This window comes from Passer domesticus, chromosome 14, assembly GCF_036417665.1.
Source record: "Passer domesticus isolate bPasDom1 chromosome 14, bPasDom1.hap1, whole genome shotgun sequence".
Taxonomy (NCBI): Eukaryota; Metazoa; Chordata; class Aves; order Passeriformes; family Passeridae; genus Passer; species Passer domesticus.
The window spans coordinates 10,620,191-10,643,165 of record NC_087487.1 but is presented as its reverse complement, the minus strand read 5'-3'; the positions used below and the strand labels follow the sequence as shown (position 1 = coordinate 10,643,165).

General features: G+C 40.5%; 1 protein-coding gene and 1 long non-coding RNA gene across 8 annotated transcripts; one reads left to right on the top strand and one right to left on the bottom strand.

The window, feature by feature from the left end:
• Window positions 1–122: 122 nt before the first annotated feature.
• GABPB1 (GA binding protein transcription factor subunit beta 1) lies at window positions 123–22,592 on the bottom strand. Of its 7 annotated transcripts, none has more exons than XM_064389588.1 (9): window positions 20,136–20,354; window positions 13,378–13,485; window positions 12,402–12,569; window positions 11,755–11,949; window positions 10,571–10,682; window positions 10,075–10,188; window positions 8,225–8,410; window positions 6,845–6,960; window positions 123–1,913 (listed from the first exon to the last, which is right to left on the bottom strand). In XM_064389588.1, the coding sequence occupies exons 1-9, from the start codon at window positions 20,136–20,138 to the stop codon at window positions 1,761–1,763; spliced, it is 1,155 nt and encodes a 384-aa protein (XP_064245658.1). In that variant the 5' UTR covers window positions 20,139–20,354; the 3' UTR covers window positions 123–1,760. The 7 variants fall into 7 exon arrangements, with proteins under 7 accessions (XP_064245658.1, XP_064245653.1, XP_064245657.1 ...); XM_064389583.1 differs by lacking the exon at window positions 20,136–20,354 and adding an exon at window positions 22,571–22,592 and having other exon boundaries at window positions 1,739–1,913; XM_064389587.1 differs by having other exon boundaries at window positions 1,739–1,913; window positions 10,535–10,682; window positions 20,154–20,361.
• Window positions 19,657–21,478, top strand: LOC135281055 (uncharacterized). Its single transcript, XR_010347821.1, has 2 exons — window positions 19,657–19,824; window positions 20,791–21,478. It is a non-coding gene; the product is annotated as an uncharacterized LOC135281055 (long non-coding RNA).
• Window positions 22,593–22,975: the final 383 nt, after the last annotated feature.

Sequence of the window (22,975 nt, the reverse complement as noted above, 5' to 3'; positions counted from 1 at the left end):
ACCATTTAAGGCCATTTTATACCCACAACTGGTTTTTTCATGTTTTTCCAGATGTCTAACACAGAACAGCTTTGACCTTCTCATTCACACACAAACCAATTGAACTGATTCTACACTATATATATGTGGAAAAGATATTTAATTGTAAAATAGAAAAAGTAGGCCAGAGTACAGTTTTAAGGGTAATTCTTCCGTGTACAGTATAGATAAACCAGACTTTTTGCTTAAGTTTATATAAACAATTCCATAAAAGCAGTGAACATGGAACAACAAAGCAAAGCACAAAGAGTTTTATCTTACAAAAAACGGATCTGCACAGTAGTTCAAAATTTAATGTAACACAGCACTGAACAATCTTAAGGCAGCTCAGTCTAAGCACAGGACTAGAAGCCAGGAACTCCTGAGATCCATCCCCAGGTGACCACAGGTTCCCGTGGTGGTAAGCCAGTCATTTCACACTCCCTCATGTTGCACTTAAACCAGTTATAAAATTGAGACAATAACACTCACTTACCTGCCTCAGGCAGAGCAGTAAGGGTTCTTTAAAAGATTTTACAATGCTCTGAAGATGTAACGTGCCATATAAATTTTAAGCATAATAGATCACTGCACAGACACACACAAACACAGTATCACAGTGAGGAACAATGATGCTGCCTAGGAAGAGCATCACTACAACATAAAAAAATTACTCGTCCAATTGCGCAATTAAAATGCAAAAGTCCGTTAAAAAAAATGTTATCACTGAAGTAATTTCAAGGCTATGGGGGAAGAGAGACCAACAGGGATATTCTAAAATAGCTAGTATTTGTGTTCCAGTGGAGATGTTCTTTTCTATTCATGACTGAACTTTAAATGTTTGTACATGAAAATCGTAAGACACACAAAGTGAAGTCCCAACGCCTCCACTACCAAATTTTGCCTCTTAATATGTAAATTAAGATACTTTTTTGTTCTTCTTAATTACAAATTACATTCTTCCAAGAAATATACCATCCACAATAAAACTGGCTGCTAGCTTACTTCAAATGACCTATAGGCTAAACATTTTTCTCATAATTTTTCTCATCTTTGCTGAAAAATACCTATGCAAGATGTATGTGTAGAAATTATAAAAACATGCAGCATATGTACAAACTGAAAAGTTTAAAAAATATTAGCTTCATATACATGTAAATCTACTTGGATATATCTGAAATTAAATATAAAAATTTCACCACCTAAAATAAAAAAAAAACCAACCAAAAATGGTTTTCAGAGAATCTGAGACAACTACTTAAAGCTGTACAAAGATTTCCACCTGGAAATGTCTTATTCAGAGAAGTTGAGCTGTTATCATGTAGAAATAACTGTTAATTAATTTTGTCACATAATCAAATTTCAAATTGTCAGCTTAAATCAACATCACCCTTAAAACTGTTCTGTTTTTCAGAAGTTAGATTCATACTAAAATCAAAAATTTCACAAAAACATTGGCTTTTCATGTTTCTGGATCCCTTCAAAAAGATTTATCAACTCATTTTGAAACTGTAAAAAAACCAACTATTTACAGTATTTAATTTTAAATACTTTTCACAATTTCTAAATTCAGAGTTTTTATGTTACAAGAAATCAATCAGAGCTCACGGCTTAAGTCCAGTTATCAACTTGTAGCATCTTCTCTATCATGAAATCCCATGGCTGTACCTATATAGTGTACAGTTCAAGATTGTACTGCAGGTTTTTGAAAGTAACAGGCTTTGCAGTGTGTTCATTTTTTATTAAACAGCTTCTTTATTAGTCTGGAGGCGGTTCATTGCCTCTAACTTCTGCCGATAGGCCTCTGCTTCTTGTTCCTTCTTTAGAAGCTGCTGACGATATTTTTGTGCTTCTCTGTTTGCCTCATCCAGCTGTTTCTGAAGAGTTTCTCTTTCCTATTAGAAACAGAACCAGCAATATTTTGTCAAATAAGTAACAAATACAAGCTAAAATGGCACATACTTTTCCTTTACATGCAGTTCAAGTGTTAGGGTATCATGGAGAAGCTGTTCAGTTCTTACTCGGGCAAACCTGTATGAATGCTGCTGTGCAAATCAGACCCCAATTATCAACCAGCCACTCCCCACACAGGGCTGCAAGTGTGGAGAGTAAACCCCATTCTACTGAGCTGCAGAGGTACCATGCAAATCTTCACCAAAAAAGAGCTAAATGAAAAAAGCGGAAGCGTGGTGATTAAATACTAACAGAATATATTAACATTTCTCCAATCATTCAATCTAACAGCCTTGTCCCTTGCTGTTGTATATCTAATCAGACAGTAAAAATGACAAGCTGTTACCCATCAGGAGTGTCAGCTGCCCACTGACCAAACCATAAACCAAATGTTAAGAAACCAAAAGCATAAACCTGGTTCCAAGCAGGGATTGATACTCTGCAATCCAGAGGTCTAATCACATCCCCAAGGACACCATATCTTTATGAATTAACAGGCAATTAGCCAGATAAGCTTTTTTTCCTTTTACAAGCAGCTAGTAAAGAAATCCTTAAGTAACTGCAGAAATCCTGCATACAAGTTTGCTGGGGGTGGATATAAAATGGTTTCCAAGCAAAATGATCCAGGAAATGCCACATCCTCTGAAGCTGCCTTAGAAACTAAGGAGAACACATCTCCATCTCCAGTGATGCAGGTACTGTCATTTTGTCTGATGTTGCTCTGAGCCCAATTGAAAAAGCAATTTGCTTGGGAAATAGTTTTGTTTTGATCAAATATTCAATCAAATACCATTTCATTGAAGTGCATCATACTTTTATGAGTAAGGTAGTATTGGATTTAAAATCATTCTTTCCGCTGTAGTTGTTAAGTAGGAACAGTAAGGAAGGTTGCCAGAGAAACAAGCCATCTCCCAGAGAAACAACTTATCAAAAAACTGACATCCAGTGAAAGCAAGTTGTCTTTTCACCACATTCCCATCCCAGCAGTTCAATATCCCATTCCCATTTAATACCTCTAACAGTTGTTAGAAGTTCCAGCCCCCCACACTCCCCTAAGAGCATTCCTATTCTTCTTCTCTGATGCACTCACATATTTTCATGGTCAGAAAAATACAAAAATACTCTGCCTCCCTTCTACTTGCTACTGTTCTCAGTACTTGTCACAGCTACATTTAGCAGTCACATGTCAGCTGAATGAGCTTAAATACAATGACAGAGGTGGTCAGATCATTGCAAACAGCAGCACCTGAACAGCAAAATCAGCAGATGAAGGAGATGATATTAACAGGTTATAAAGAGACTAGCTAGAACACAGAACAAACTCCATTAAGTGCAACTTGACTTTCCAAGGGGTTTTAAGAGCTGAAGGCAGCAGGCTAGGGTTTGCTTCATTTGGAGCATATGCTAATAAAATGAGAGCTCATCTGATTTTGCCTACTTATTTGAAAAGAAGTTCAGCTTCCAGCTCTGAAAAATTGGATTCTGCTTTTAAGGTATCTTTAAGGATGGTCAGCCCATGTAGCAATGAGCCTGGCAGATGCCAAATGAACAGCAGAGCCTACACCTCAGAGGATCTGAAACACACCAATGATCCTCCACCACCAGCCCATTGCTATTTCCAAAAGTTCTCCCTGTAGTATGAGGGGACCGACAACTTACATAAAACAGCCTCATGGATTACAGCCTTGGGGAATAGAGCTACAAGATAATTCCCAGGGAATTAGTCAAAACACTTGATCTTTCCACATGTGTACAGCAGCCTTTCCTTTTTGAAGGCTGGGATGTACTGAGCTGGGCATTCTCTCTCCCATGAATTGGTCTCATAAAAACCATCAAAAACCTAATACTGTCAAGAAGCAAAGCTGCTGTATCTGCTGGCCTGCACAGAAATAAGAACCATTGGTATTCCCTGGCAAGAAGTCCTGTGGTGCATTACAAACAGCAAGGGGCTATCCCCGCTGTGGAATGTGTGCAAACATTTGGGGGTGGAATCAGTGCTGTGGAGTGTGCACACTGCAAACATTTGGGGATGGAATCAGTGCTGTGGAGTGTGCACACTGCAAACATTTGGGGGTGGGGAGGTTCTTGAACAACATTTTAAGAGTATTTCCCACAGAAGAGAGAACTAGAGCTGCATACCCAAAAGTAGTACAGCACGTTAAGGAAAGGGTAAGAAAAAATGGGAAAAACCCAAGCCCCCAGGGCATGGCCAGAAGATAAAATCAGTATCTACCAGACAGACTAGCAATTCAAAGCACACGGATTAGTCCAGCAGCTAACAGGTGTAGTTTTTAGACTGTCACAGTCCCAACAAACAGAATGAGATGAAGCCAACTATACTGTGTGACTAGGCAGTGGAAAGAGCCCAATGCTTTTGGAGGAACAACACGTATCTATTGTGGAGTCAATGGTCAAAACTGGTTCTCTGACTCTGACATGTAGAATAGAGAGGACGTTATCTCATCTACCAATTTCATCAAACCCTGAAAGTGTTCTTGGGACATTCTTTAGAATACAACCAGAAGTGTTCTAAAGATCTGGAGTCCTTTTTTATCACCTACCCAGATAAAAATCAAATTAGAGGATGTTCAGTGCTCTAAAGAAAACTTCCATTTTACCAGGGAATTTTCTTCATACATGTAACTTCTCATTGACAATAGGAACACTTATAACTAAAACAATCAACCACTTTTAAACAACACACAGACACAGGATATGAATCCATGAATATAATTAGTTTACAATTATGATTATTTTTTAGTCTAATTAAATGATTGTCCTGGTTCTAATGCATGTCACCTTTCAAACATGGAACATGGGAGAAACAGTCAAATTAAAGAATGAAAATAAAGATCACTATGTTAATGAATTATGCATGAAAATGAAAAACAGAGTATCTATGTGACAGGGTTTTTTTGCTGCCATCCCATGTTTAAAATATCAAACTGCTTAGGAAAACTGCTGTCAATCTACAAAATGAGCTGAAACATTTTAACTTAACAGACCGAGAATAGAAAATTTAAAAACACCACTACAGCTTTAGTTGTTCCACAATACTTTCTCAGGAAAGTTGGTCACCTCACACGGATGAGAGGATTTTCAACTACAAAAACTTTCAAACTACAGTAAACTGTTCACACACTATGAACTTAAAACAGCTGAAAAAAGCATTCAGCCTTGAATCAACCTTTATAATAAAATAATGAATTAGAATGAGGCAAAGAAAACAAACGTTTTCTGCATTTCCACATTCTAAAATATTTTTAAAATACTTTAATGAGGGGAAGGGTCCCACTCCAAATGTAAATATCTACCACTGTCTGTGATGAACAAATTTGAAGGGAACCATCTTTGTGTGCGCTTCTTTAGTAGCAGTATCCACTGCTACTAAAGTAAGGTGCACATACCCCTGTGAGCCACAACAAGGCCCCTAAACACAACTGGCCTTCACACAGAGGCAGAGGTCTGCATGTGCACTTCCAGTTGTACAGGCAGGGACAAGAAAGTCATCAAAACTTCCACTTAAAAGTAACAGACCATGTAACTCATCTAAATCAACTTTTCAATATTTGAGAAATATGTTTAACATATATAAATAAAGCTGGTAATCCCCTTAAAATAATTATTGGGTTTTTTTATACCAATTATCTGTAATTAAGAACAGGTCAATTTATCCCTTAACCAATCTGGACTTTTTAAAAAATTCATTTAACAGAATTACTAAAATACTTAAGGAAATGTAATTTCCTTTATGAATAATTCAGGCAGATTTTTTTAAAGTGTGAACAAAAGAAATGCTTTTATTGTAACAGTCATACATTTTAAAAAATGCAGCAAGAAAATTTCAACTGTCAGGATAATCTGTAATGACCACAAAGCTGCAAAGGCCAAAAGTATTTGATGCAACAACTTAGGGACATGGAAAATAAATGATGAGAGGTGGTAATTATTGTTATTAGACATGAATAACATATAGCACATACTGTACAACAAAAAGTATTCAATTAGACACAATTTGATAATATGAACAGAAGTTGGAGAATACAACCTTTGATAAATGAAATATCATGGAGTTGACAAAATGAAAACTTACAGTCTAGTCAAAGCAGACAGCAATTTTCATAAACTTTTGGCCAAAACTGGTCAGCACAGTTAGAAGTAACAGGAAAAGGAATGAGATGGTTGACCTTTTGTGGCTAGTATAAAAAAAGCTACAATTTTAAACTGAACAGCTACATCCATTTGTCATATAAAAAGGAAAGAGCTCTTAACATTTTTTAGGTCTTTTGCCGCATAGTTTTTAAAAAAACAGATGGTGCAAAATTGTGTAGTAATAAACTGCCTCAAAATTAGAAAAAAAAGGTGGGGGATACCACACAGATAAAAATTAACAAACACAGAATCTTACTGTTTCACACTTCCATCAACAGTAATCTAGATACCATGAATGGAAAGGAAACATTGCTAAAAATGATCTCACAATCAGAAGCATGTGGCTGTAACAGAAAGATGAGGGTACAGTGCTCTCATTCACTCCTAGCGGAAAGAGTCAATCGCTCGATAACGGATCAGCACCCAGCTTTAAAAACCAGCTAGTGATCTTCATGAAAAACAAAAAAATTCTCATACACCTAAACAAGTGTCACTTTTACATGCATGACCACAGGATCAAGCAAACAGCCCTCCTATTTTCTTTTTACAACAACTTTGTAAAAGATGAATTTCAGTTACAGGAGAGACTGAACAAGTTGAATGTTTCACACAATTCATTCTGTAGCAACACAGAAATTAACCTCCTGAACAATACAAAAAGCATAACCAGATACTCAGTCCTGAACACTGTTCAACACAGATCACGTAATATACTCCTTACTTCTATTTCTGCAGACTCCACACGATTTTCAACAATCTCAATGCACTGTCTCTTCACTGGCGGCTCTTCACTTATTACAGTTTCTTCAGCAATGTCTGTTGCTGGAACTGTTAACACTGAAAATGTATTTGTACATGTAAATACATTTACTTCAAACAAAATTTACACTAAATAAGCAAAAAATGCAGATATGTTTTCACAAGCAAAAGTATCTATATAATAAAGTGCATGATAAACTCAGTGAAAATCTACTAAAAATTTTAGTTGCTTGTATGCTACTTAAGAACTTTAAAATTCCTCATTGTTGAAGCCTACAGTAATTAGCTCTGGAATATCACTGCCATTTTCACAAAGTAAACAGACATGGCAGAGCACTGCAGCAGAGTCACCAGCCTGTCAACTCTTAACTTCTGTAGCAGACCATTTGGATAATATTTCTTGAATAAATACTAAATACAAATCTTGCTTTTGTTTTGATTAATACATATTAGGTAATCTAAAAATCCAGTAGTTATTAGCCATTAATAAGAAAATCAGAGTTCTCAGTAAAGTCATACTCTAATTCCTTACACAGCTATCTGGTAAATAAATGTAACTGTCACCTCAGTAGCCATCTACAGCCACTCACTCATAATGATAACAAGGTGTACTAGCTCAGGCAGACTGTGAACCAAATAATTTGCCTCCTGTGTACAACTCTTCCAGCTTCACACTGGGAGTCCTCATGAAGAAACCAGAGAAGGGATCATTTTTATCTAAATAGTGCCAGGAGATCTTTAAAAGAAACCACCCAAAGCCTACGCATCACAAAAAACGGTTTATCACACTGGCAGCTTCTACAAAGTACATACGGCCCCCCCAAAATATTGTGTCACTCTGGCTTCACTGGTTCTGCTAGTGCTGCTCTAAAACTTCAGGCATGTAAGACCTGACATTTGTCAGTCAGTGTGTCAGTGTACTGACACTCCATGGGACTCACACACATTGCTTAATGCATCAGATTTCTAAATCCAAGCCTCACCTCCCCACAGTACTTCCAGCAATGCAATAGTGTAAGAATTAGAAGATGGTCTCTGTTTTACTCCATCATCTAGTTTCTGTAACAAGTTTGCAAAAATCAAACTTACTGAAGGCAAAGCAATGTTAAATGTCCCATGTCTCCTCCATAGTTTAGCAACTCTTCTATTCTCTCTCCTAAAGCAGAGGCTCAGCTGACATGTTAACCCACTGAACTGCAGAGGCTTGTGTCTGAGCCTTCTCTAATATAAGAATTCATAGAAGTAAACAAAATGGTCCAAGCTGTTTGCAACTAAGAAGTCATCATTATTATTACTGTAGTTAAAACAGTTCCTCAAGCTGGAATCACAAGTGTGCACTCACCTTGCTGCCCATCTGGCATGGTCACAATGATGGGCTGCCCTATGCCACTGGTTGGAATGGAATGCAGGTTACCCAGCTGAATGCCATCTGTAACTATGGTAATAACCTGCTGACCTCCAGAACTGACCACTTGCTGAATGGCCCCATCCACAGATTCTGCAGTCACAACTTCTTCTGTGGCCACAACTAGCAACAGATTATAAAGGAATTAAGTCAATTTATAAGTGAAACTTTTAAGATTTCAAATGCATTTTCATACAGCTGAGAAAACATTTATTCCATGGCTTTTATAACTTGACTCCCCTGATGAATACTTTATTATGTATTATATTTTAAATAGAGTCTTTCATCAGGCCAACATAAAGCACTCACATTTTGACATTTACATGCAACACCATCCTTGCTCAATATAATAATATTGATATATCCCACTCAAAATTGATGCTTTGGGGTCAGTGTTAACAGGTCAGCAAGAACAGCAGCTGCTTTTAAGAACACAAGGAATTTCTGCATTGTACACAAGCTGGACTAAGTTACACTAATGGCAGAATAAAAAATAATTAACTTGTAATACTACCTAGAAGCTACTTCCAACCAATGCCTTGCCATTGTATGTCAGGACCCATCTTAGATTTCTCTGTTTAATATAATGGTCTTCAAGATGGTAATAGACTAAAGGACCCCTAGAGAATCTTAAGTTTTGTCTCTACTCTATGAGTACTTCAAACAACTTTATTTCTTATACAAAGTATGAAACAAGACTAAAGGAAAAGTTCTGCAGAGCTGACATTTTTTACACCTTCGAAGAAGAAAGAGAAAGCCTAAGAAGTAAAACAAACCTTGTATGTATATAATTTTATAGGTAAAAGTGAAAAATTCAAGCTCAACTATTTCATATTCATGATTCAATAATGAGTATAAAGCAGTGAACTCTCACAGATCTGTATCATCTCTATAAATCAAGGTAGGACAAGGAAAGTCAGCATTCAGAACTACAGCAGATACCCCAGCTTGCCCTGTATGCTGCAAATGGGGTATTGTGCTACCATCCAACAAGATGCTGTGAAAAAGGGCAAGATGACTGGTAGCACAATCAAGGAAATTCAAGAACACTAGGTCTGTATTTTATTTTCAATTTGTCAGGGTAAAAGCAAAGCCTTTGATTTAAATAACAGACAATACAGTGTTCTCCATCTACAGAGAGGAAATTAAAACCCTATAGACTGTGTTGTGATGTTCAAGATGACAGAAGGCAGATAAAACTCTGAAGCTTTCATCTTTTAAGTTGATTACAACATAACATACAAAGAAAAATCACTCTGTAGTTGAAATAATGATTGCAGACATTGTCATCTGAAGATCTTTATGTTTAAAGATTACTGTCCTATAACACTGCTTAAATATTCACAGAGTGTTTATTCAGGAAACCAAAACAGCAACTCCCACATGAGTAAGTGGTGCTGTATTGAACTTGATTTGGCTTCCAAGTACAGGCTTAGCAGTAAGACCACTGTCACAAAAAAGTCTAAATTTCAAGTGCCAATACTAGGTGCTGTGGCAAACAGCTCTGATCTTTCAGTGTCAAACTCAGTGCTGAGTTTTAGTTCTGGAAGGAAACATGGCTAGAACTTCTTCAAACCTTGAAAGAAAAGGGAAGATTTTGTCTAAAAAGAAGCTATTCTGTATAAAAAGAAAAAGCCAGCCCCATAAATATGGTCATTATTCCTTCCTTGCTCTCCTTCCTTATCTATACCCATAGAATCATTATTTACTGCACTACTTCACACGCTGAAGGAAGCTTTACGTACTTTAAATTTATTAAATTAGTTTGAATGACTTAGCTTTCTAACCTGGTGTTTCTGAAGAATTAGACAGTGGAGCTGATGCTTCTGCTAAAGCTGCCAACGTAGCTAATACTGATGTTGATGAATTTCCAAACTGTACAGCAGACACTCCTGTTTCATCTAGAAGAATGAAAAAAAAAATTAACTGATAAATTTAAAACCAGCAAAGTCCCTTCTTCTATTTTTATTGCACTGACACTTCTAGCACACACTCCATTTTCAGCAGCATTCTGCTGAACCGAAGTGCTATTCTGAAGTGAAGTTTGGTAAGCAAATAGAACTTCTGATAATTTATATCTGTGAAGATTATTGTTTTAGGTATGTACATATTCACAACACACAAAAAACACTGACAAGGAATATGCTAACTATTCTTACCACTGTTTTTCCTCACAGCTTTTCACTAAATGGTGAAAATCAGTGAAAGTATAAAATCCCAGTAGCTATCCTTTAGGCATGTAAATACCTGTTCTATTGGATGTATTTGCAGAAGATACCAGACCTGTTAGGTTCACCACCCCGCCAGGTCCGATGATGAACTGCGGTGTGGCTGCGTGTATCGTCACAGTGTCCGGGCTCTCGGGATTCGTATTGATTTGGTTCTGCATTGCAATCTGGGACACAAAGGTAACAACATCATTCCCACTGCAGGTACAAAGGAGCTGCTGACCTTGTGTAAGAGCTAGAATTCTTGCATGCTTCACACAGACAAGGAGGATCTCCCTCATTATACTCATGCAATACACATACATCGTGTCCTATCTCCAAGTACATAAGAAACTTTTTTTTTGCTGAAATCTAAAGACAGTGAGTCTATTGGAGTGAAAGAGTTTAACAACACACCACTATTTGTCCCTACCAGTTGTGTAAACAATGAGGACAAGGCTCTTTTGCAGATGTGCAAGCTCACTTATCTGAAAGAGAAGTCTGAAGAACCAAGACTGCTGGGGCAGATACATATCATGAAAAGCTACACTGACAGCTTTGCAATTGCCCAGCAATGCACATGGCAGTTGTTTTGTCTTTCTATTAATTATTACTAACTTCTGTTTACTTCACCCTTTCTGCAAGGAGGAGGAGGCTAAAGGAACACACCAGACAGCCATTTAAAGGCATAGGGAGGCTACAGATTTATAGAGCAGCATAATTTATACAGCAGGTATTTTTAATTTGCTTTGCATTCTTTACTCAGTAAAATGTATCACTTCATTTGCCTTTAACAACACTATTGAACAGGGAATATGCATTTCCATGAAATTATCTATTAAAATAAATTATCCAACAATTCAATATTACTTGTCTAATTCTGGAAAAATTGGCATCTTTTCTGTCCTGTCTGAACTCCAACTAGGAAATTAATAGTCAGAATCTACTGATCAGAAGGCAGTTATTTTTGTACACCTCAATTGTAAGGAGTCCACCTACCACTGTGGACTTTATTTTTTAGTTTAGTTTTCTTTTTATTTAAGAAAATAAAGAATACTTATCCTTGACTTTGTAGGTGGTGAAACTGTTCTTTGACCAAGTAATGCTTACTAATATAAATCTCATTTCATGTAATGAATTAGACTGGAGTGTGGCATTATCAACACACAGTGTCACAGCTGCTACAGTAAAAGCTTAGTTTATGACGTGTAATCAAGTACTTTGCTGCAAGTTCCCTTCACATGAGGAATTAAAAGTTACCTGTAATATTTCTGCAATGTCTTCATTTCCATTGTCTACTGCAATATCTAATGCCGTTTTGCAAAATTTACTCTGAGCATGAACATCTGCTCCATACTTTATCAAGAGTTCTACAACTTCTTGGTGGTGATGTTCAGTAGCCCAGTGAAGTGCAGTCATTTTGAGCATGTCCTTCGCATTGACATCGGCACCATGCTACAAACAAAATCATTGCATAAATTATGTCATTAGAAATATCTGAATTAAATAATGCTAGTCACAGAATGAAGCCCTAAATGGTTTTTCTCCATAAGGAATGCCCTGTTATCTTACATTTACGTATTTGTTAAAAGTGATCCAATCTATCTACCAAATACATTATTTACCTCAAAAGGATTACAGATTCCCTAAAGCACATCTTACTTCTGAAATCTATTACTCAACACAATATCAAATTAGGGAATATTCTTATTTTGAAACAGCATAAATAATTCACCTGAAATCATGATTATTTTCATGTAAAATAAATTACAGTTGAATTGAAAAACAAAGCTCCCAATGCACACAGTTCAACTATTCATGTCACTTCGTTGCTGGTTTCATGACTAAAACCAAATTGCAAATATCTGATGATAAACCATTGCAATAACCCCACTTCAGACTTGTACCTTAAGTAAGACTTCTACTATGCTGGCATGGCCTTCTGATGCTGCCATGTGCAATGGAGTTCTGTCCACTTTGGTTCTGGCATCCCGACTCACACCTGCTCGCAGCAGCACCTCTGTGGTGGAGTAATGTCCGTACTGTGCTGCTAGATGAAGTGGAGATGTTCCCAGCTGAAATGGGACACAAAACATGCAGATCTAACACATGTCAGCACAAAGCATTTCTTCTTACTCTCAAGATACCAAACCCAGGTGTCAAGCCACCACTTCAAAACCATTTTTCCTTGTAGTCTCAAGGAGAGAAGCTGTTGTTCTACAGAATATGAACGGGGGAGGGAAGTTTGCTGTTGCTTTCTTTTAACTCTGTTTTTTCTGTCTTTTTGACATGTAACATTTCAAGGAGTCTGACCCCATTTTTAATGTTGGTCAACAGGGACCTATGGGAGTCAATTAAGTCCAACCTCCTGCTCAAAACAGAGTTAATTTGGAAGTTAGGTCACTAAGCAGATTAAGGCTCTCAAGAGCTTGTAAACGCCCTAGGAATTTTGGGTACCTGACCTCTCTCTACAACCTATTCAAAAATCAGCACCTCCAAAGGACAACTCAGCACCCCTATATTAGGGAACTCTCAGTTGCACATATTAGGTAGTTAGGACTGTTTGCATAACTTGGACCTCTTACTATACTAAGTGCATAAACACAGTAACTAGGAGGACGACAGCTGCTTTTTCCCATTAGCCATTCCAAAGTTCATCTTGAAAGCCACCAGAATAAGCTCTTTCACAGTCTGTTACTAAAATCAGTAGGTGATCAAATGAAGAAACAGACAAGTTTAATTTTGAATTAGACATTAGATGATATGAATGCAGAACTGCAAGAAGAACTGTAATATAAATGCTAAATTTTAAGAATGGTATTTCTTTCTTCAGGTGAGAAATGTAAGATGATTTACTTTCTCCACTGTAAAAGTTGTCATTACCCAGTCTGTGGTAAAAGGTGCTCCATTTGCCATCAAAATGCGAACTTCATCATCTTGACCTGCTCGTGCAGCTTCTAAAAGTTTCTTTCCCAAATCTACTAGTGACATCTAGTGAAGAACAAAAAGGAATATAAAGACAAAATAATAACATTAACACTATTTTAAATACATACATGTTGCCTTTTATTTTAAATTATTACTTCTGAGCTACTCTGAAAAGATCAGAAACTGGATTTGGCATTTTAGCCATAAGAACATGCTTTATTGATTGCAATAAGCAGTTTGATTTTAGAATTACTTTTGCCAACCAAACAGAACTGATATTGGGGTGAAGATTTCAGTATGACAATTCTGAAACCACTGTAGCTGTAAAGTTAAAAAAATTTAAACTGAACTGGATGAACATTTCTTGTAGCAGGAAGTGGTTTCAAAGCTCTCACCTGACACTGCAACCTTCTGCAGCTTGGTCCAGCTTCCAAACGGTTCTACGTGGTGGCTGCTATGTCATGCACCCAAAGGCACTATACCCACTTATCCAAAATGCCTACATGTATTTAGGGGGCACCACTATGTAAATGCACTGACACAGGTATGAAACACAACACCTTTCTCACATCCTGCCCATCACTATTTTTGTTCACCCTAAAATATAATTGCTGTACCTCCAGATGCAAAAACACACAATAAGCTTATTATTGTACTACATACAACAGATACATGAAATAAAACCTTTGCCTGAAAACAAGTATTACTGCCTGTTTTAACTCTCTACAGTTACTAAAAACATGTGAAGTGCAAAGTTTTGAGATCTTACTGAGATACTAGCTGAAAAACCTTCACATCATGATTGGATAATGTCCCTTTCACACCAAGGTTCCATGTAATACTTGCAATAATATGTGTAGACAAATTACACCTGTTCCTGTTGCATCAAAGATTTCCTAGAAACACTACTTTTTAAACTTGCTCCATTTCCTACTTGCTGTTAAATTTGTTTGGTAAAAAAAAAAATAGAGCTAAACCATAATTTATGCAACTAACCAAAAAATACTGCTACTAACATTTTAGTATACTTTATAGCTATGTTTTCCACTACCAGGATGCCAAAAATGGAATTGCTTTCATCAGTTTAGTTTCCAGTCACAAACAAAGTTAAGCCTGTATTACTAATAAGAGCAGTTGTGAGGCCATGCAGCCAATGTCCTACCTAAAGTGAAGAGTACATCACTCTAGGAAAGAAATCCCATTAAACATACAAATCTATCATAAAATCAGTATCTTTAGAAATTTCTCTGTACCTGGCTCAACTGGCACATTGCTCAATGAACTGAAAGCTGGTGACTTTGGAAGAAACTAGAACAGAAACCAAACTACTGCAAATGCAGCACTGAACACATATCAGTGGGGCTGTGAACTAGGGCAGATTACCTCTGCCTACAGAACTGACTGCAGGCAGCAATACTTCTGCCACCAAAATACTCCATTTATGTCCATCCTTCTGGTACATGTGAACATATTGGTTTGTCTCCAGCCAGAAAAGGGAAGAGAAGCAGGAAGGTGGCAGGACAGGACAAATACTAACAATGGGAAAAGGAAGGGAAAAAGGAATACAGTCAGATGCAGAGGAAGGGACAACAGCTGTCTCTTTTCCATAAAGAAGAAGAGCAAAAGAGAAAATCTAGGAAAATATCCTAAGAAATGGAGTAAGAGAAAATCTGTCATACCTGTTAAAGAGACACTAGAAGTAAAAATACTAAACATAAGGCAAGAGATGGCACTTGGCAAGTACAGCAGTGAAATGAAGGAAAAAAGCACTCCCTTTAAATGGCTTTTTTTTTCCCCAGTGGGGATTGCAAGTTAAGGAGGAAAAGTACGCTCACAAACAGACATCCTTTTTCTGGTGGTCTAATACCACCACATCAAGGCCCTTAGAAGCAAAGGGAAGCTGGAAGTTAATTCAAAATGCTGAGGTTACAACTAGCTCAGAAAGACAACTATCCATTTTCCATTTATTTTTGGTTTAAACAGCAGTAGGGCAAAGGAACTTATAAAATCTCATTTTGGAATTGCTGAATAATTAAGGCTGAAGGAGACCTTTCTAGATCATGTAGTTCAATATCCCAGTCAGAGCTGGCCCAGGCCTCAGTCCTGTTGAGGTCTGAATGTCTCTCTATGGATGAACATCCTACCACTTCTTCAGCCTCACCCCCCATGGAAGAGCTGCCTTCAGGACATACCCATGTTCCACCACTAACCAAAACAACACTCATGATAACAAGTTCTACTTGATGTCTGTTAAACTGAATTAAATTAGTCTGTACATTTAACAGCACATTCAGAACCCACTGCCCACATCTATACACTACTGAAATGAACTGCAAAGCTGTTATGAAAACCCTATGCAGCAAAACTCCAGCCACCCCCCAAAAAAATCAATTACGGTGGCCTGCAAAATAGCAGTCTCACTGCCAGGAGATGTTATGGACAAATTTCAGACCAACACCTTTTCAGACCCTCCCTGAACTACCTGAATTACTGTGGAGCAGTCAATGAAAGCACACCAGTTCTCTTCTCAGTGCAAAACTAAATAGCTTTATACTATACTTAATAAAAAATGTTCTAATCAAGGAAAAAATAACCTTTCATTACCGCATATTCCTTACATTAACCAACACTCTCTTGGTTGATATAAGGTGTTTGTATTTTAAACAAACACAAAGCATCACACAGGCTGGTATGTGCCTCACAATGTAGTTTTTACTTCAGTTAAAAGAGAAATGAACTAAGTTTCAGTTCTCATGGGGTACTTGGAAGCATGCTTGGGCCATCTAGTGGGAAAAAGGAAAAAAACCTCGCAAAATTCCACTGTTCAACTGAAATAATAAAAACTCCATTACACGTCACTAGTGCCTTAACAGCAGCAAACAAAGAGGCATTTCCAACAAAACTCATGCACATTTAGTCACTTTTAACCAATGAATACTAGCACTCAGAAAATTTCTGAAGAGTAGTCAACCCAAAACTGATTTCCACTTGGAAATGGCAGCCCATTCCAAGGACTGGTACTGTAAGAAACCCCCCAGATAGAACATACCCAACCTCCCCTACACTCACCCACACTCCTGGGACAGAGGAGAAGGGTCTGCAGAGCCACAACCTCCCATCCCAGAAAACCTTTCCAGCTGCTCTCCCAAGATCACTCAGCAACACTACAATAGTGCAGTGATACTATCACAGGCACGATACAATAATACATTTAAAATTGAAATGAGATTGCTATTTCAAAGAGCAGTCTGCTGCTACTCCACAGTGCTAAAATCAACTCTGCTGAACAGTGTTTGAGGGTTCTCTTCACTGTGTCATTTCCATCAAGCTCTGCTAGCATGACAGCTGTGTAACACTTTGCATGAGGACTTTTTTGGAGAATAAAAACATCACTGACTCTGAAATAAAGACTTGAGACCGTTGGAGTTACTCTTATGGCAATGTGATAATGTTTTCAGACTTCTAAGAGCTCCTACACCAATGTGTGAAGAGAGGGTTTTGTCTACAACTGAGTAAATAGGGAAGAGCTTCTGCTGGGTTTAGACTTCTCTGCTTTAATCAGCTCCTGAACTTCCACATTACTGCAATGTATTCTGCACAGTATCATTAGCCAGATGCCACAATTAACTGCTAATTAAAAATAACATCAAATTATTATTGCTATTTTACTTATGTTCAAAGGAAAATTATCCTACTTTTTCAGATCCATCTTAGATTTAGGTTTTGATATGCTCTCTAAGATCACACTGTTACCAGAACAGTGTAGAACAGCACTCCACAGGAGTTTAGGTGGAACTGTGTGTGAAACAGGCTCCGTGGGAAGCAAGTAGAGCTAAAACCTGGCACCTTGGGATGCCTGGCTAGCACACCACAGTCTACAGACAACAGAGCAGCAGACACTGCAGTCCAAATTAAAATCAAGTTTGGCTTAAAATGTTGCAGTGTCTCTCAGAGTGGTGTCCAGCCCCCAAGAACCCAGACCTGTTCCTCTTCCACCACTGCAGTGCTGAGCATCAGCTGGTCAGGACCAACAGGCCCAAACAGCTGTGGCAGAACATCTGGCAGCACAGAGATCTCCCAGCCCAGCGTTTGTCCCAAGGTGCACCCTGACAGGGACATCCTGACTCTGCAGGAGCATGGGCTGCAGCAGTGCAGCTTATCAAAGGCACCTGAATCAATGCACGCCGTGTCTCTGATAAGGATTTGAAATCTCCAAGTTCCATTAAAGGCTCATGAAACACTTTTCCCTGCTCAAGTGACAGATGGCAGAATTGCACTTAGAAGATGGCTGGAGATCCATCATCTCTCACATCCATTACATCTGGAAAAATAACACCCTTTGAGAATCTTTTTCTTTCCACTACTTAAGAAAAAAACAGTTCAACCTGCTTCCCCAGAACTGACCTCCAAAAATGCTACCACCCTACTGATTTCAACATCTCACAGTATTGCTAGAAATTCAGAATAGCCATTTCTAACTAACTTTGTGTGCCTGTCCATACCAAGGTCAATTAATATTTTGAAGTTCAGCACAGTTAGCATCTCATAACATTCTGGAATCATTTTAACGTACATATCAATTACCAGTGATTATAGCAACTTACATGGGTAAGCTCAAAAAGTTCCTGTCTGCTTTCCTATGTGAATCAAGCCTCTTTTGACACTGATTTCACAAGCAATACTTTAAATATTATTATAAATATCATAGGCTTTGGCTATCCACATTTCTATCATGATAGTAAAAATTGCACTAATATGTTAATTGCAGTCAGCTTTAATTCCAGTGCTTTCCTCTTTCCTCTGACTGTTGTATTTGTAATTAAATTCTCTCTAGTTTGCTTGAACAGCAACATGACCTTCATGTCACACATAGATCAGATGAAAAATACCTGATGTGAGAAAAGCAAACATTGTTGAATAGTTTAGTGGCAAAGACAGCCAGGCCTGTTATTAATGTAGGTCTGTCCTCCTATTAGGCTCACACATTAACTTAAATAAGCACCAATCAACAAAGAACTCAAATAAAAAAAGACTTTTCTACATCTTTTTTCACAAAGGAGAGCACAGATTTGGTCATGATCTGTAACATCTAAAGAGTGTTAGGCAATAAGGGTGAACCATTGGCACCAAGATTGGGACTGGCACTGCCAACAAGCTACACAGTTTTCACAAATAAATTTGGCACTAGATACCAAAAAGGTTAATTTGCAGCAGCTGTGATTGACATGAAGCATTCAAGGGCTTGTGATACAGCCTTTGAACTGTACCACAGCCTTAGGAGACTGTCTCAGGTTGATTAAGCTTGAACATACCATCAAATAAAAATCATCCACCTCCTACCTACAACAGCTGTTTTATCATGAGGAATCTTCCTCGACAGTTTCTGTCTAGCACACAGGCCCCAAAAAAATCCAACTAGAAAATAAAGTGTTTTCAGCAAAGAAAGTAGGTCATGAACAAGAGCCTCTATTTAGAGTATGCTGATCTGCCACATATACTCTTAACCTTACTCACATGGCACAGTTATGTTCCCTTACAAATACTTGTATGCATACAAAACTCAGCCAACTGCACAGCCTTACTAACAATTCAGAAGTAACGAGTAACTCAAAACAGGCTGAAGAACTACAGGGTATGCATTCACAACTCTGAGCACATTTAACTCTACTATGGAGCATTCGCCGTTAAATCACAGCCACCTTAGCAAGCAGGTTAAAGGAAAAAACACAAACGCCTTAAGAACTACCACAGACGACTTCCCACAGGGGATTTCACCGACGTGCCACCAGTGTCCCACCAACGGAAACTACTGCGACTATTTGGGGAAATCAGAAAAAACAAACGACAATCCGCACTAACACATCGCATCCCACTTTTATGCTCCCACCATACGCTTTATTAAGAGTCCAAAGCAAGAGTTACAGACTCCGGGCGAGGGGCACTGCGGAGGGGAAACCGCTCCCTTCCCGCCCGAGCCGCCTCTCCCCAGGGCACCTTTGGCGCCAAGCTCGCGCACGCAGCCCCGCCGCCTCAGGAGCCCGGGCCGCGGCCCCGCCGGCCCCCCCGGCCCACGCGGGGCTCGGCACCGTGCCCACGCCGCGCTGCCCGGCGGAGAAACCCGCGGGACGAGCCGAGCCCCGCTCTGCCCCTCAGCTGCCGGGCCCCTCGCCGGGCGCGCCGCGCCCGCCCGCCCGCGCCCCGCGGGCCGCCCAGGCCGCGGCCGGGGCCCAGCGCGCCGCCCGCGCCCCCCGCGCGGCGGGGTCCCCGGAAGGCCGGCCGGCCGCCCGCTCTCCCCGACAGGAAATCCTGGCTGGGCTGGGCGCTGCGGAGGGAGCCGCGGCGCCGGGTTCCGGGGGAAGTGGAATTATTTTTTACCAGCGAAGAGATCAACTTCCACATCCGGTAACAGGGCCCTATACAAAGGCGCAGACTGACCTGGAAAAGCTTGGCCGGCCCGGGGGGGGTGAGGGAGAGACGGGGCGCGGGGACGGGCCCTTACCGTGCTGCCGGCCCGGCCGCCGCCGCCGCACCGACCCGGGGCTCCGCAGGCCGAGAGCCCCACACGAGAGTCCGCGCCGCGCCCGGCGGAGGGACACGGCGGGCGGAGGGGAGTGGCGCGGCTCCGCGCGGCTCTGCCCCGCCGCGGGCGCGCGGGCGGGCGCGAGGCGGCGCGGGGCGCCCCGGGCGGGCCCGGAGGGGCGCCCGGCACTTACCATGGGCGCGGGAATTACCTTATTAACACAGACATCGAGGGAAAAGGGGCGCGCGGAGGGATACGGCCTCGCCGCCGCACAGCGCGCATGCGCGCCGCCGCGGGGAAAGGCGGGGAAGCGCGGGCTGGAGGGGCCCCGCCATGTTCCGTTCCGCTGCCCGCCCGGCGGGGGCAGGGCCGGCCCCGCGCTCTCGGCGGGCCCGGGCGGCCTCCCTAGAGGCAGCTTATGGAACAAGGACAGGGGTCGCTGTCCCGGGTTACTCTGTAGCACAGGGTGGCGAGGCTTGAATTCCCGCCTCCTGGCTGCTGGAGCTCTGCTTGTGCTCCCAGGCGAGGGTACGCTCTCTGAGCATGGACTTCGCAGCCCTGCCTGTCTGAGGCAGGGCTTTAGGGATAATCAGGGAATCAAGTCTGTTGGAGAAGGCCTCAAAGATCATAAGAGTCCAACGTGTGACCCAACACCACCGTGCCAGCGTAGAGCAAAGGCACTGAGTGCCATGGCCAGTGTTCCCTTCAACACCCCAGGGACGGTGACTGCACTGCCTCCCTGGGCAGCCCCTTCCAATGTCCAATCACCCCATCTGCGAAGAAATTCTTAATGTCCAACCTAAGCCTTCCCTATCAGAACTCAAGACTATGTCCTCTTGTTCTTGCAGTGGTTACCTGGGAGAGACCGACTCCCTCCCACATGGCCACACCCTCGGATCTGGGAGTTGTGAAGTCACCCCTGAGCCTCCTCCAGGCTGAACCCTCAGCTGCTCCTCACAGAACTTGTGTTCCAGGTCCCTTACCAGCTTCATTGCCCTTCTCTGGACCTGCTCCAGCCCCAAAATATCCTTCTTAAATTAAAGGTCTGAGAACTGGATTCAGTATTCCGGGTGTGGCCTCACCAGTTGCAAATATGGGGGAAGGTGCATTTTGGGATCATAGAAATAGGACTTGATAGGATGACAGCTCCAAAACAGTCTTCAGTTGTTGCTGCTCCTTCAGAGGGCTCCGACCTTCAGTCCAAGGCTGGTACTGAACCTGACAGCCCAGGCCCTGAAACATTTGTCTCCCAGTTTTGTTTCAACACTGCAAAATGGTTGTGCTCGCATTCTTCCCAAAGCTGTTGCAAGTCACACATCTGCTACTGTGAAGCGTGGATCTCATAATCATCATCCTTCAGGAAAACATACCAACGACAAAATTCCAGTCTGTTATTTTGGGGATTATAATACTCACTAGATAATCAGAGGAATACCTGTTACAACGCTGTTTACAGAGCCATTATTATTTGCCTTTGACCTACCTAATGCAGCCTTGTACAAAACACAAATAACAATATTCCAAGCAGTGACCGTTTGTTCCTGTCACCTGTGGACTGGTTTTTTCTGGCCGTGCTCAGCCAGAAGGCGGCACTAGAGAACAAATCCAAGCACCTCGGGGCTGCCACTGGTCACCCAGGGCGTGGAATCCTTAAATCCAGCCTTCAGCACACTTTTTCCTGTCTGTGTCTCTCAACAAGGATTTACATGTCATGTTATGACTTTTCATTTACGAAGTAGCGGTAGACACAAAAAATGTTACAAGGTCCTCATTTTTATTGGTGTTTGCCAATAAAACAGGAAGACTGTGGTGTTAGCAGCAGTGCTACAGAAAAGCCAACCTTTCCACATTAATGACAGTCTTCCACAGAGGTGAAGAATGCAGTCTGCATTTAGTCCATTAGCACTGTGTATCAGTTTTCATTATTATGATCACAAAATAAACATGGCTAAACATGTTTTTTGCAGGATTCACCAAAACTACATGTAAGAGAGACATTGGATGTCTGATGTAGGCAAGTCAGAACACATTTCACATCTGTAAAGTATGGTTTCTACTTTACCCTGCTTTAGAAGATGTAATTTTTTTTAGCTAAATAATCTAATACATTCTACTAAAAAGCACACCAATTTCTACTAGAATTATTTTCTTTATTTATTTAATACTGTTACACAAGAACATACGTGCTGATAGGAAAATGTGTTCTAACCTGAGGCAACCACAGCATGTTATAACTTAATCAACATTATTAGCATGTTTAAACAAGCTCTGGAGTGGGGTAAGCTAATTGCATAGGCAACTCCTCCCCAAACACTTTTCTATATATGGCTGGGGTTTGCCCATACAAGTAAAACCAAAGATTGTAGCACACATTTTTTTTCATAAAAGAGAAACAATAAAGGGGTTCTCTGAGTCCAGTTTGGACAGCAGTGAGTATGAGAGTCAACACTAATTTGTACACATCAGTGGACTGACATCAGGGAATTTACCCCTTCCATCTTGTCATAACTTTTTGGCATCATCCACCCTGGCTAAAACACACAGAGCAGGTCTGAAAAAGGCACTTACAAGACTGTGGTGTTATTAATATTCAGTTCAGTTTAAAGTTGTTGGAATCTATTGACTTACTTTGGTATTCACCTTTCTGCACAATAAAGGAGACATCACTGTTCTCATTTCTCCCAGAAGGTTTCACACACCTGATCATCACACACCCTGCAAACTACAGATGGAGAGATTGTCTGAGCCTTTCATGTGGCCAGTACCAACCAACGTTACTGTACCACTAGGTGCTGTAATACAGTTCAGCTCCTGGGCAAGGAAGCAGGAGTATTGTGGAAGGCTACATGGAGACAGGCATCTCCATGTTTTCTAAACTTCCCTGTTTAGGCTCCAAGGCCTCCCTGTTTAGATTCTAAAGTCACTGATGGAAACTGCTCCAGCTCACAAGACATTTCCATTGGCAAAACTGAGTGCCAGATTGAAATGTAGTTGTTGAATCTCCTCACCCTCCAACACAGTGGGGAGACAGGC